At 31.0% G+C, this 14,919-nt stretch overlaps 1 protein-coding gene and 1 long non-coding RNA gene across 4 annotated transcripts; one reads left to right on the forward strand and one right to left on the reverse strand.

The window, feature by feature from the left end:
* Positions 1–5,739: 5,739 nt before the first annotated feature.
* Positions 5,740–8,181, reverse strand: LOC125196582. The gene is made up of 3 exons (XR_007171908.1): positions 7,975–8,181; positions 6,602–6,668; positions 5,740–6,017 (listed from the first exon to the last, which is right to left on the reverse strand). It is a non-coding gene; the product is annotated as an uncharacterized LOC125196582 (long non-coding RNA).
* On the forward strand, positions 6,682–8,805 carry LOC125196581. 3 transcript variants are annotated; one of them, XM_048095157.1, is made up of 4 exons: positions 7,215–7,550; positions 7,643–7,743; positions 8,181–8,294; positions 8,619–8,805. In XM_048095157.1, the coding sequence occupies exons 1-4, from the start codon at positions 7,443–7,445 to the stop codon at positions 8,626–8,628; spliced, it is 333 nt and encodes a 110-aa protein (XP_047951114.1). In that variant the 5' UTR covers positions 7,215–7,442; the 3' UTR covers positions 8,629–8,805. The 3 variants fall into 3 exon arrangements, 2 of the variants coding, with proteins under 2 accessions (XP_047951114.1, XP_047951116.1); XM_048095159.1 differs by lacking the exon at positions 8,181–8,294 and having other exon boundaries at positions 7,217–7,550; positions 8,599–8,805; XR_007171907.1 differs by having other exon boundaries at positions 6,682–7,550; positions 7,666–8,805.
* The last annotated feature ends 6,114 nt before the right edge of the window (positions 8,806–14,919 follow it).

A 14,919-nucleotide genomic window follows, 5' to 3' on the forward strand; every position in this document is an offset into this window, starting at 1 on the left:
TTTTATCCAAATCCTCACTGCCTCTGTTTTGCCTTCTCATTCCCCTTTTTGCAATTCCTCGAATCATGGTGTCCAATCTCAAGACAGTTTCCACATTTTTGACCTGGTTTCATTGATAACTTCATTGTTAACTCCTTCAATTTCTTCCTACTTACACTTCCCTTTGTACTGAGAAGGAGGATGAACTTCAATAAAGTTCGAAACTTGTGAGCCATATTAAAATCACTATAAAGCATACGAAATATACTTCAATTTATGCTCAATATACTTCACTATATGAACAATATGCTTCACTGAAATGAAAAAAACAATATACTATAAAGCATGCTCAATATACATCACTGTAAGCATATACTAAGTTCACTACATGCTCAATATAATTCACTGAAATAATAAAAACAGTACACTATAAGACATGCTCAATATACTTCACTGTAAGCATATTGTAGTTCACTGAATGCTCAATATACTTCACTGAAATGAAAAAACAATACACTATAAGCATGCAGAAATATACATCACTGTAAACAAATACTAGTTCACTAAATGCGCAATATACATCACTATATGCTCAATATTCTTCACTGAATTGAAAAAAAGAGTACATCATACTCAATACACTTCACTGTAAGCATATTGTAGTTCACTAAATGCTCAATATACTTCACTGTAAGCATATAATAGTTCACTATATGCACAATATACTTCACTAAAATGAAAAACAGTAAATTAAACAATATTGTTTACTGAAATATCAAATATCAGTATAAACATCATATTTACTTCACTACAAACAATATTTACTTCAGTATAAAGTATATTTAATACACGATAGAGCATATTTACTCACTATAAAACATATTTAGTACACTACAACACATATTGAGCATATTTACTTCACTGTTCGTCGCATATACTTCACTCTAGCGTCTTTTCACATCATCACAATCTAATCATGCTGAGCAACAATATTTAATTGATAATAATTGATAATTACCTTTAGATCCAGTTTCTCATTCCTCTCAAGATGAATCAAAATCGAAATAATCTTCCAACGAATGTATCGGAATTGAATCCATGTGATAAGGAATCCAGACGTTGCAATTTGACGGGGAAGCGACGTTGCAATCAAACGTGAACGAATTTGGATGAATTTGGTTCAGAAATCGCACAACACAATTCACGTCGATTCTGTGAACAAATTTGGTTGAATTTGGAAGAAATCGGCGCTTGAATTAAGAAGAAATCAGCGCTTGAATTTTGGAAGAAATCGGCGCTTGAATTCAGAAGAAATCGGCGCTTGAATTTTGGAAGAAATATGCGCTTGAATTCAGAAGAAATCGGCGCTTGAATTTTGGAAGAAATTGCAATTTGAATTTGGGAGAAATCACGTTGAGTTTGAGATATTGAATTCATGTTGATATACTAATTCCAAAAATGCCCTTAGGCTATTATTTTTAACAAAAATCTGGAAATTTGTTTAACCTACAAGATTAAATTGGAGTAACAAGATGTATGGTTGAGATTTATTCTCTAGTTATACGCTTAAAATTAGTTAGACCTTGATCACTCCTCTCTATGTATATATACTATAGAACAATCAATTTATTTTTCTATATATGTATGTATATATACTATAGAACAATCAATTTATTTTTCAAACTTTATGAATAAAATATTCTATAGATCTACAAATATAAATTTGTACAGTAGTAGATTATAAATTTTTCAAACTTTATGAATAAAATATTCTATAGATCTACAAATATAAATTTGTACAGTAGTAGATTTTAAACTTATGGAAGTTAAGGTCATATTCTTCGCACATTACGTAGTCAAATTGATCAAAAGGAAAAGGTGCCCATGTAAAATATGGAAATTGACATGACTTCTGATCAGGGTAATTGTATCTAATTTGGATACTGGATACACATATAAACTAGACTTCCGTGACAATATAAGAGCATGTGTATAAAGAGCATGTACTGTTATTTATTGGATATCATGATTTTGATATAAATAATCATGTAACACCTTTTATTTGTTTGATAGCCGTGTGAATTCTTTTATAAAGATTTTATTTTTATTGTTTAAAAATATAATTTAATTTCCAAAATGATATACAATAAAATAATTGGCTCAAGTTAATCGTCTTTTAGCACCTATTTTAGCTACTAGAATTGATACTTTCTTATCCTTCTATAAATACAAATTCATCAAATGCATCCTAATGATTTTATATTTGGAATCTTTCTTGGAATAGTAGCTTATTATTTTGTCAAAAACTCTTCTCCCATTATTTTGTTAGGATATATAAAATGTGAGAGATGATATACCGGGAACTACATATATATGTGAGCACCATATGAGCGACTGATGATGTGTCAAGTTAATTTCCATAAATTTCTCATATTACCAACATTTAATACCAAATATCTCTCTCTCTATTAGTACTAGTATCACACCCGTGCTATGCACGGTCCATTTTATTTTCTTCAAAATATAAAATATTGATTTGAACAAAAAAAAAATTATTATATGGGTTAAAATCATACATTGTTATAATTATTTGACCTTTCAAATAATAAAAATAATTTTAATTGATATATAAATTTGTAATTAAAATGACATTGTTTAAAAAAAATTTAACTCTCCTTTTATATATGGAGTTATAATTATTTGACCTTTCAAATCATAAAAATAATTTGAAGTGATAGATAATTTTTAATTAAAACAACATTATTTTAAAATTTTCCAAAACTACCCTTTTATATATGTATATATAGATATATTCTAAATATCCAACAATAATACTTATTTTATAAAATTATTTCAAAAATATGAACAATTTTTTGTAAATGACTAAAATATACTACCAAAAGCTTGAAAATCCCCAACTTTGTAGCATATGAAATGTAAAATTAATTTAAGATATTGTTTATCAAAAGCTATAATTTAAGATTGCCCCGGTGAGACACTTCTTAGTCGAGCTTCATTTCATTGCAATATAGTGACTCTGTACACTAAAAACCCAAACCCTGAAACCTAAATCATAAACCCTTAACTTTAAAATATTCTCATCATGACCAACAAATGGAACAAATATCAATAAAATTCTCTCTTTGTCCCACTTCAATTTTACTATGTTGATCACTTATTCTATTTTGGGGGTTTTAAATCTGTATTCGATATTCAATATCTTACACTTGGTCGGCCTACTTGATAGTCCTTACTGATAGTAGAGTTTTTTTACCTAAAACTTGGCTGTAAATCTGTAACTAAAGAATTGTCTTAAATAAATGACCATCATCAATTTTAATGTTTAAGACTTGATAAGCCAATATCATCTATGTTATTTTGCTTTAAAAACTTTTTGTTTTTTTTTTCTTCAATTTTTACTAACTCATAATGTTGAAAAGTGACCATCATCTAGATTATATTTCTCTAACGTGTTAATTAATTCATGAAAAAAAAAATACAAAAACTATATTGTGTTGTTAAAAACTCAACCAAGACTTTTAATAAGTGTTCTAAAAGTATTGCTCGTTATAATTATTTGACCTTTCAAATAATAAAAATAATTTTAATTGATATATAAATTTGTAATTAAAATGACATTGTTTAAAAAAAATTTAACTCTCCTTTTATATATGGAGTTATAATTATTTGACCTTTCAAATAATAAAAATAATTTTAATTCATAGATAATTTTAATTAAAACAATATTATTTTAAAATTTTCCAAAACTACCATTTTATATATGTAAATATAGATATATTCTAAATATCCAACAATAATAATTATTTTATAAAATTATTTCAAAAATAATAACATTTTTTTGTAAATGACTAAAATATAATACCAAAAAACTGAAAATCCCCAACTTTGTAGCATATGAAATGTAAAATTAATTTAAGATATTGTTTATCAAAAGCTATAATTTAAGATTGCACCGGTGAGACACTTTTTAGTCGAGCTTCATTTCATTGCAATATAGTGACTCTATACACTAAAAACCCAAACCCTGAAACCTAAATCATAAACCCTTAACTTTAAAATATACTCATCATGACCAACAAATGAGCCAAATATCAATAAAATTCTCCCTCTGTCCCACTTCAACTTTACTCTGTTGATCACTTATTCTATTTTGGGGGTTTTAGATCTATATTCGATATTCGATATCTTACACTTGATCGGCCTACTTGATAGTTCTTACTGATAGTAGAGTTTTTTTTACTAAAGCTTGGCTGTAAATCTGTAACTAAAGAATTGTCTTAAATAAATGACCATCATCAATTTTAATGTTTAAGATTTGATAAGCCAATATCATCTATGTTATTTTGCTTTAAAAACTTTTTGTTTTTTTTTTCAATTTTTACTAACTCATAATGTTAAAAAATAAAAAGTGACCATCATCTAGATTATATTTCTCTAACGTTTTAATTAATTCATGAAAAAATAAAAATACAAAAACTATATTGTGTTGTTAAAAACTCAACCAAGACTTTCAATAAATTTTCTAAAATTATTGCTCGTTATAACTAAAATTTATCAGTACCCGTTAGTTAATTTTTATTTGAGTGAAAATTATTTCAATTCAAAGATTGCTTATTTAATACACATTAACATTTTATTATTTTAGTTTTTTGTCAATCATTCTTGAATTTGTAAACACATTCAAATAATCAAGTTTATAAATAATTTTTAACTATATAGTAATAGATTCGTATATTGTTTAAAATACACAAAAAAAAATAAAGAACATGCAAAAAATAAGGATAGATAAAAGAAAAATGATGATTTGTTGATCATTGTGATATTGACATAGATTTTTTAGTCAAGAATATGTCAAAGTAGGAAACAATTCACAGAAAAAAAGGAAAGGAAATAATTCAATATTAGATTTATATTGCAACCAAAAATAGTTCTATAGAGCTTTATTTGTATGCCTTACTTGTTTCTATAAATAAGAGGCTGTAAACATGTATAGTAAACAATATAATGAAAATACACAATATCGAACTCATCCTTGCGCTCGCGTAGCAAATCAAGACTCGAGATATTATTTCAAAGATTGCTTATTTAATATACATTGTATAACATTTTATTATTTTTAGTTTTTTGTCGATCATTCTTGAACTTGTAAACACATTCAAGTTTATAAATAATTTTTAATTATATAGTAATAGATTCTCTTAAGGATAGATAAAAGAAAAAAGTATGCTAAATTAAAAACAATTATTATATTCCATTTTTGAGTTAAAATAAGTATAATTTCATTAAAAACAATAGATTTGAGTAATTATGATTTCATATTACGATTTACAACTATTATATTCCATTTTAAGTATTGTGTTTTTAAATAAATACATAAATTTAAATATTAAAAAGGAAGAAAAATATGGTAAAAACGTGTACCGTAAATCGTAATTATCAAGGTGGCTCATTTTAAAGGCCCACTTTAATCTAGTAAAGTTTAAATAAACATTGTGTTACTAATATTTACCATAATGCGCTGATTATTATTCTTATCTCGTATCTGTGGTCTTCACTCCCCTTTTACACCGCCCTCTTCACTCATTCATGGAAGATTACCGTTGCTTCTCACCATACAATCGTGTGCTTTTTTCGTTGTTGATTTTCAATGGAGATTTTTTGTCACGACCGAACTTGCTAAGGATAGCACAGTCGGGGAACCGTGACTAGGGGCGGGGATATAAGAAGCGGGGAAAGAAGTAAGGGAGAATAAAATCAAACATTGGTTGGAGACATGACTAATCAAGTGCTGATACATAGAGGAAAAGATACTCGTTTATGAAAACTCGAGTAATTATTTGTAAAAGTTTTCAAAATACCAGAGTTTTCAACAAAATAGAATTGAGTCTTTTAAGATGCATAGCGGAAGGAAAAGAACGCGGTTCCATGTACGGAGACATGAACCTCCGAGAGTCCTAATCTGACCGAATAAAATGTATTGTCTCAATAGCACTTCCTCCACCACTTCGCTGCTCAACCTGCACATTTAGAAATATATGCAGGGCTGAGTACAAAAGTACTCAGTGAACACATTGCCGAAAAATACAAATATACATTTGAAAATATTGTCAAGCCATTATCACAGTAACACTCAGGGGTTTTATTAAAAAGACCTGAGCTTACTAAAAATTATTTTTCGACTGCAGTCCATTTTCTTTCTGTATTTTTCCATATCTGATCATCTTGTGCCGTAGAGATGGTGTTCTCTCACGGTCACATCAACATTCTTGTGCCGTAGAGATGGTATTCTCTCACGGTCACATCAACATTTTGTGCCGGGAAGGTGGCCACCTTCCTCGGTCACCAGACCATAGGTCTTCTGTGCACACTAGTCCGAGTAGGGACACCACCCTCACTTGGACCCGAATTCGATTCACATATCATCATTCATAACTCACTTGGCATCACGCCAAAACAGATAGGCATCATACACAAAACATTTATGGCAAGACAACATCATTTGAAAATGAGCAACGAACATAAGTTCGAGTTTTCACAAAATATCACTTCAAAAATAATTTGTATTTTTATCCACATTAGTATGTAGGATAGAAAAGTTCACCTCGTCCGTTTAATTTTCCTCAACTTGAATTTCTTGCTCCGACGTTAACTTGCGGAGATAACCCTTTCTAAAACATCACAATATAATAATACACTAATTAGACTCAAGGAGAAATCTACTTAAATTAGAGTGCATGCCTCACAATTACTTCCATTTTTCTTATTTCACTAAAATCCATATTTTATTTGATGCTCTTCTTCCACTATTCTCGGGCTTCGACGGAATTTGGATCTATGCCTCTTTTACTTTGAAAATTTACTCTTAAGCAACATATTAAAATATCAAAAGATCAATTATTTAGCTTAGTTACACCATTACAAGAAACAACGTAAAATATATTAATTGAACTTTAATTTAAAATATAGACTAAAATTTAATATTAAATTTCCTCCAAAAGATATTATTTCCGAAATTGGGCTAAGTCCCTATCATTTTCAGTCCAAATGATAATTTAATTTGGGAATTGGGCTTCTCTTCATTTGTTTATTGCAGCCACAATTGTTAAAGGGAGTTGGGCTCAAATTTAAATTATTCCACTCCCTTAACCCAAGTAACTAATTCATTAGTCCAACAACAATAAAATAAAACCCATATATAAATACCATTTCATCTTCCTCCTTAATTTACCATAAGCCTAAAATGAGAGAGACTCCCCCCTTTCACTTGCTGCTACCGCCGCCGCCATCCTCAGCGCCACCGTCCGCCGTCGCCGCCTCCGGCGGCGTCTCTCTCCCCCCCCGACTCTTCCTCTCTCTCTTTCTCTCCCCACTCCCTCTTCCTTTCTCGGCCCTGCTCACGCCGCCGCTGCCCCCTCTCTCTCCCGATCTGCCCGCTGCTGTGCATGCACAGGCAGCGGCTTCGCCGCTTCTTCTCCGCGCCTCACGCTGCCGGAGCAGCTTCCCGGCGCCACTCCAGCCCCGGCCGCTGCCTTCTCACCGACTCCCGAGAGGTAAGTTAGGAAAATTCTATTCTATTTCCTTTTTGGTTTTATTTCTAAAGATTTAATCTTTGATTTAAAAGTTTGGTGATTTTAACTTGTAGAATTGTGATGGTGGTGGAATCAGTGACTTATCGGGGTGGGGGCTGCCACTGTCGTCTCCGAAGAGCCGTTGCCGGAAACCCGACAGATTCGTACTCATGAGATAAGCTTTCTCATTCTTTCTAGTTATTAAGGCAGAAGGATTCTACTTTGGTTCTACTTACTGAATTTGGTGACTTAGTGAGTATATGCCTTGCTATTTGGAAGACTCAATGGTGAAATATGTTGTTAAGCTTGTTGTGTATTGTTAGTGTTATTTGGGCAGATTCTATTTTCAAACTATATATGCATATGCTTGTACATATATGAAAGAAAAGAAAGGCTTGGGATTTACCTTTTGGTGTGAAAAAGTGTTGTTGTATCGTTGGACTTGACTCTACAATTGTGTGCAAATCTCCATCCTCCATCCTCCATCCTCGTACTCCTCTATTCTTTGTTGTGTTGGTATGTGTGTGTGAAGAGAATTTTAGAATGTTTGATAGTGATGTGTGCTTGAAAGTGCAAAGACTTGGGGTTTATATACTTGATGTTCCTTTGCAAGTTGCTATGCAAATGGGGGAGCTTAAACTTGGGGAAGGTTTTAACATGGGGGAGGTTTTACCTTGGGGAGTTTTGCTGCCAAAAATCTTTTCAAAGATTGTGTTTGGATTTGGGGTAAATCAATTCTACTCAATCTACTATTGGATTTGATATCTTATTTGTTTACATGGCATAATCTACTCCGTCTAATCTTGTGATGAAATCTTCAAAGGTTATATGCATTAAATGCACACAACCCACTTGCAAATTCCTACTTATATCTCATCATATCTTATTCGATATAATACGTGAATCTTCATAAATGAATGCCTAGGTAAATCTTTGAGAAAATCCTCAAATCCATATTGCTACTGTATATTTTGATCTTGGCATTAAGTCCAAGATCTTATATGATTTCTACTAATTTTTCCCATTTTACGGAGGAACATTCATTTGCAGATGTCGGTGATGTGTTGGACTTTGTTGGGATGTGAGCAGTGTCGTCAAATGGGCTGTCCGAGACTTGCACATCTTTCGCTTCCGATTGTAATAGGCTAGGCTTTGATTATTTTGTAATATTGGACTTGAGTCATGTATCGGATATTACAACTTTCTTTGAATTTATTCTTTGGATAGTTAATGACAATAATTGCTAAATAGCACAAAAGTTTATTAGCTGTCTCGTCTATATTTTCTTAAGTCAATGTAAGATTCTTTTAAATTTTAGTGCCGCTTTGAAATATCTAATATTTGCTATATCGTGCTTTTATTTAGTGTGGTAAAATCCTTTCAAAGTTTTGGGTTGTTACATTTTTCGGCTAGTAGTTAGTTATTTGGATGTTGTCGGGGCGCCTCCATCCTCTTCATGCTTTATCTTCTGAAATTTTTGGTAAGCACTCCATCTTCTTCGGAGTAGCGTCCATATTCTTTGTTCTCCAGCGACGCTTTATAGAATATTCACTGTCAAATCGTCAGGAATTTTGGTGCATAGCGGCGGTAGCGGAGGTGGCTGAGAGAAGAGAGAATGAAGAATGAGTATATACATGCTCGTTTATATATGATTGGGTGATGTTATGAATGAATTTAAGTAAAAGACTCTTTGTTTCAAATTCTCAACTCTTTATTTTCATATTTATTGTTATAATTAAAAACGGCTGAATTGAATAAATGATTTTAAATTAATAGAGAAGTGTAACTGCTGTCATTATATATGAAACTAATACAATTATCCTAATGATGATTTGGAAACGCCATAATGTATATAAATGTAATAATATATTATAACTGTAACCGCCACAATTTATGAACATGTATGTTTATGAAATAAAAGAATTGTTCAACGGAAGGCAACGTCTATACTATAGTTTTTATTCTTATTAACTATACTTTTTATTTTCTTATTTTTTTCGTATCATATACATGTTTCCTAACTATGAGTTTTTTACTTTTATTTGAAATTTAAAAAATATTAGACTTGGTACGATTTATTTTTTATTTTAAAACTCTTCAAATATGTTAATTTATATTATATGTAATAAAGTTTCATTGTATATTTCCTCTTTGATTCTTAGTCACACATTTGCCTTTATTTGTGTATCTTATTTTGATTAATACATGCATATTCTTAAATATAAGCATCATTATCTCCTATTTGTCCTATGTTTTATTATATTTTACTCTACTCATATCGGAAATAAAAATGTGTAAAATTGTTTGTCGAATGTGAAATATTTCATTTAGAGTGGATGAGAGAAATACAGGTCGAATGTAAAATTGTTATTGTTTATAATGTTTTGAATACTTATTTTAATTAACATTTATTTTTAACTATAAACATTAGTATCTAAATTATAATATTATGAAAATTTTCATCTATTTGTTGAGACATAACATTAGGATGGATCATAATATTAAATTAAGGGAATTTAATACATTTTTATTATATATATTTATGGTTTTTGAATTTATAAGATGATATTGTTTATTGTTTTGTAAAATTATTTTACAGTATAAAATAAGTGTGTGAAGAAAATAAATGATTCGTGCATAAACATAACAATAGCTCAACAAATAGAGGAAAAAATCCAAAGTGGGATTCTTTGGCTAGGTTCAAACTACATGCACATATATTTTGTTGTCTCATTTTTTTTTTCAAATATTTCTGTTATTTATTTTGTATAATTTTAATTAGTATTTAATGTCATTTAATTTGGTGTCTCATTTGCATTTTTTTTTATTATAAACCATTGTTTTAAAATTTTTAAATTCGGATTAGTTATTAATTATTGAGATTGATTCATCCAAAGTTTGGGTATATAATAATATGTTTTAAGAATAAATTATAAAATGACAATATTATTAGTGTGACATGATAAATTCAAGGGAATGGATATTTTCGGATTTAAACAACTTTGTTAAGTAAACCTTTTAAAATTAATTAGACAGTTTTTGTAAATATTTTCAAAACTTCCCTTTTATGTGTATAAATAGATAGAAGTGTATTATTTAAACAAAATACATGAATTACCACAAATTTAATAAAAATGTGTTGCTTATTACAATAAATCAGAATTAACCATTAAAATTAATAATGACCACAAATAAAAAATGAAATAATAATTAAAAAGTGCGAACTATTAGTACTACACATTCTGAACGAAACTAAGCAAATTAAGAATTAAAAAATGTCATTTATGTCAAAGAATATAAGAAATTATAGCACCTTTTCATGTGGCGGAAGCTAATTAATTTTCGTGAGAATTTCATTCCCGTGTCAAGAATTGTGATTACATAAATACCCCTAAAACTCCCCTTGGTAATTTCATAAACACCCCCAAAACTCCCCCTTTATATATGTATAGATTATTTTACTTTCTTTAGCACAAATTAGTTGTGGTGGGCACTTCACTTCTCTGCTTCTCTAGCTTCTCTCTCTTTTACTTGTAAGCTGCTTCTTCTTCTTCTTCTTCCTCCTTGCCGCTTATTTCTTCAGCCTCCTTTTTATCCTTATTTCTTCAACCTCTCATGAGTGTGTTTTTTCACCATAAAAGCATAGCTTCTCATAATTTAATGAATGTCAATTTATTCACTCAATTCAATTGGATTTAGTTCTGCACACGTTAACGGAATTTTGCAGTTAAATTATTCATCAAATGAGTTTCTACAAAAATTTCATAAAATTTAAATAGCTTTTGCAAATTTAGTTTTGAAAAAATTGGTCTTTGCAGATAAACATTGATAGTCAACACATTTGAACTCATTTTGAAATCCTTTTCATTTTATGCAATAAGCCAATAACTAATTTCAAAACTTGCAATCTTATTCATGAAAATAGCAGTCCACGGTAATCAATTTAAACCAAAAGAGATGGAGAATAAATTGTTTTCAACATTTTTCCAAGAAAGGAGAGTTTTTAGATTAGAATGAGAAGTCGAGAAGTTAAAAAATAAAAACCAAATTTTTATAAGTCACACAAAAATATCAAAGGAGAATATATTCAGATTTTCCAATTATCTTAATAAAAGGAAGAGATTTATAAAAATTAACTTGACACATGATGAGCCGCTCATATGGTGCTCACGTATAGTCCCTCGCCATCTTATCTCGACAAAATGTATATTCTATATTCATGAAGCTTAGCCTCACCAATTATTATTTAAATTAATTCTTCATCATATTTGGGCCAGGCCCAATAAACTAACACTTATTAAAGTACAAGGCAGCAAACCAATAATGAAATCTAGTAGGGTAGAGACCTCCAAGACCAAGACATATGGGCCAGGCCTATAAACTAGTAGTACTAACACTTTTTTAAAAGTGCCACATACCAATCCAATAATGAAATCTATTTAATTTAAAGTGGAGTATATAGTATAGTTGATTTATCCAATATTATTTGGTGTGTGACCTCAAAAAATGTCATATCATTTGATTACATTGTCATAATTTTATATTCCAATTTTAAAAGTTCTGAAACTCATCAAACGAATAAAAAATTGTGACCTAATTTGTCGCTAGATCAAGTTTTTGAATTGGAAGATAGAGATTTCCATTTGTACTATCAGAGAACTATGATCCACATAAGGATATGTATTTAAATTTGCATATTTGTTGTTTGTGGTATAATAAGGAGATTTAGTACTGTATTAATAATGAAAAGATTAAGACTAGATGAATATGTATTAAAAAATAAAATACTCGAATGAATATACATTTACATTTTACAATCCCAATTAATCCATGTACTTGTATTCTTTGGTATTTTAAAAACATATTCTTATTCTTGGTGGTAGGGATGTCAATCAGGTCAACCCGTTGGGAGTCGGACCATTTGGGTTATGATTTTTCCGGGTTGAGAAAATTCAACCCTAACCTTAATCCTTCGGATTTCGGGCTAACCCATCGGGTTATTCAGGCCAAGATGCTTTCAAAAAACTCGCATAGTCAAAATTACTAAGTGAGCCTCATATGCATTACTTCCATGCCAATCTTTATTCAAACTTAAACCAAGATATTAAAGTACTACAAATAGTCAAATACCACCATTATTTAACTCATTACATGTTTAAGAATCCAGATAAATAAAGAAGTACAATTGAAATATAATCTAAGCATTTGAATGACGTTCTTCCACATCAATAACGTTCGAAGCATCAACCGGATCATTGGCATCGAGCTCATAGTCTTCATCATATATTCAAAAAAAATACATTAATAAAGTTTTTGATAATTTAAGATTGCAAACAGAAAGAAAAACTTACCCTTAGAATATCCATGCAACCAATTACGTAGACAAATACGAGCTTGAACTGTTTCAAGAAGGAGCCTATTTCTGTATTTATTCAAAACATGTACTCCAATACTGAATGAAGATTCTGATGCTACTGTTTTTATAGGAATGCTAAGCACATCACATGCCATTCTAGAGAGTTCTCCAAAGCGGGATGCATTTTCTCTCCAATACTTGAGTAAATCAAGCTCAACATTTTCATCCATTAGACCTTCCTCCAAATAAATATCTAGCGGTGACTTTTCTTCAGAAGTTGCACCCATTAGTTTCTTATATATCTACAACATTAATATTAGAAAATAGTCAAAATCATAAATAAAATAAGCACATCTATAAATACATGTAATATTTGAATGAAAAATAACAAACAACAAGGTCGCCTTCATCCCAATTCAATGCATGATTCATTCCTTCTCGTCTTACTTCTTCTTATCCATTAATTTAAATTCTCTAACTCGCCGGCTGCCCAGGCTGCCTCTGCCATGATTACGATCACATTGTTCCTTATTCTAAGATAGTCTTTCGATAGGAATTGATGGTAAAATTAGTTAAAATGATTGATTTGAGACTGTTTAAACTGATTGGTTGTGATGCCTTGGAGATTTATTGTAGAATTGAGTTTGTTTATAATGATTTGTTATAGAATTTTTGTTGAGTTTTTTATAATGATTTATTATGGGATCCGTTCGGTACATGGATTTGGAATTAGAATTCTACGAAATTGAATTTGAAGGAATTGTAATTCAATTCCAAATCATTTGTTTGGTAAAATGATAGATGGAATTGAATTTGAAAGAATTTATATGAAGTGTGTGTGCAGTGTGTGTAAGTGATACGCCCGGATTTTGCACTGTTTTAAGGCCATTATTTGGTCCGTTTTTGTCATCAAAATCACTCTACATGTCCATTATTTGCATATTCTATACATTTTGGTATTTTGACGTGTTTTGTGAGAAATGTGCATATTTGAGCCGAAAAGGGGAGTAAAAACGCATAGTCCGGAAATCTGGAGTCAAACGGCGACCGGCGACCGCCGCGAAAGTTGTACGGCGACCGCCGGCGCCCGGCGGTCAGAGCTATGTGGCGGCCCGCCTCGGAAATTTACGCTAGGAGAAGAGTCTCGCCCGGCGACCGCCGGAGGACATGTGGCGGTCCGCCACCGAAGGGTCGAGTCTCTGGACTCCAACGCGGCGACCGCCGGCCAAGGTGCGGCGGCCCGCCGGAGAAAGGCGGCGAATCCGACCAGCCCTAGATTTGCTCCAAGATTTACCAAATTTTGAAGATCTTTTCCTTCTATGATGAGGAATAATCTTCCCCTATAAATAGGACCTCAAGCTTCATCAAGAAAAGAGTTTTTTTTTCCGACACACAACAAGAACACATTCATAGAGATCAAAAGCTAAAGTACTTCAATTGTGCAAGGAGTTGAAGAAGGATTTCAAGAACATCAAGAACGACAAGGATTCAACCTACGGGTTTTATTTGCTTTAGTTTTATGTTCAAATTGCTTTCCCTTCAATCTATGTTTTTAGTTTATTCAGTCATGTGTAACTAAACTCATAGGATTCTAGGGATGTGTTAGTAGCAACTTTGGTTATACAATTCCGTTTTCTATTTAATATCCGTTTTGTTTTTACTTTGTTTCTTCCCTAAGTTAATCATGATGCTTCATAATTGAGTGACACAATTATGTATGATTCAATACAACTTGCTTCATAACTGTGACAGAGTTCTAGCGAGTTAGATCCACTTAGTAGACACTACAGTTAGCTTCCTTTAAAACGGCACCGTTAATTGAGAGTGAGGACTTTTCAAGGGTCTTAGGAGCTTTTTGGAGTTACGTGTTAGGATTGACAACCCTAATGTTAGTAATCAACGTTTGTATCGCATGAGCATAAGCTAGGTGACTCGTCCTTTCAAAGTATTAACTGTGCTAGGGTATTGTAGTTTGGAATTTGTATAACCATTAAA

The sequence above is a fragment of the Salvia hispanica genome, chromosome 6 (genome assembly GCF_023119035.1).
Source record: "Salvia hispanica cultivar TCC Black 2014 chromosome 6, UniMelb_Shisp_WGS_1.0, whole genome shotgun sequence".
Classification (NCBI taxonomy): Eukaryota; Viridiplantae; Streptophyta; class Magnoliopsida; order Lamiales; family Lamiaceae; genus Salvia; species Salvia hispanica.

Excerpts from the sequence above, each read along its gene's own strand:
- LOC125196581 (XM_048095157.1), top strand. The coding sequence starts at position 7,443 with ATGCACAGGCAGCGGCTTCGCCGCTTCTTCTCCGCGCCTCACGCTGCC. Across the intron at positions 7,551-7,642 it reads TTCTCACCGACTCCCGAGAG|AATTGTGATGGTGGTGGAAT; the intron begins GTAAGTTAGGAA and ends TTTAACTTGTAG. Across the intron at positions 7,744-8,180 it reads GACAGATTCGTACTCATGAG|GTTGCTATGCAAATGGGGGA; the intron begins ATAAGCTTTCTC and ends GTTCCTTTGCAA.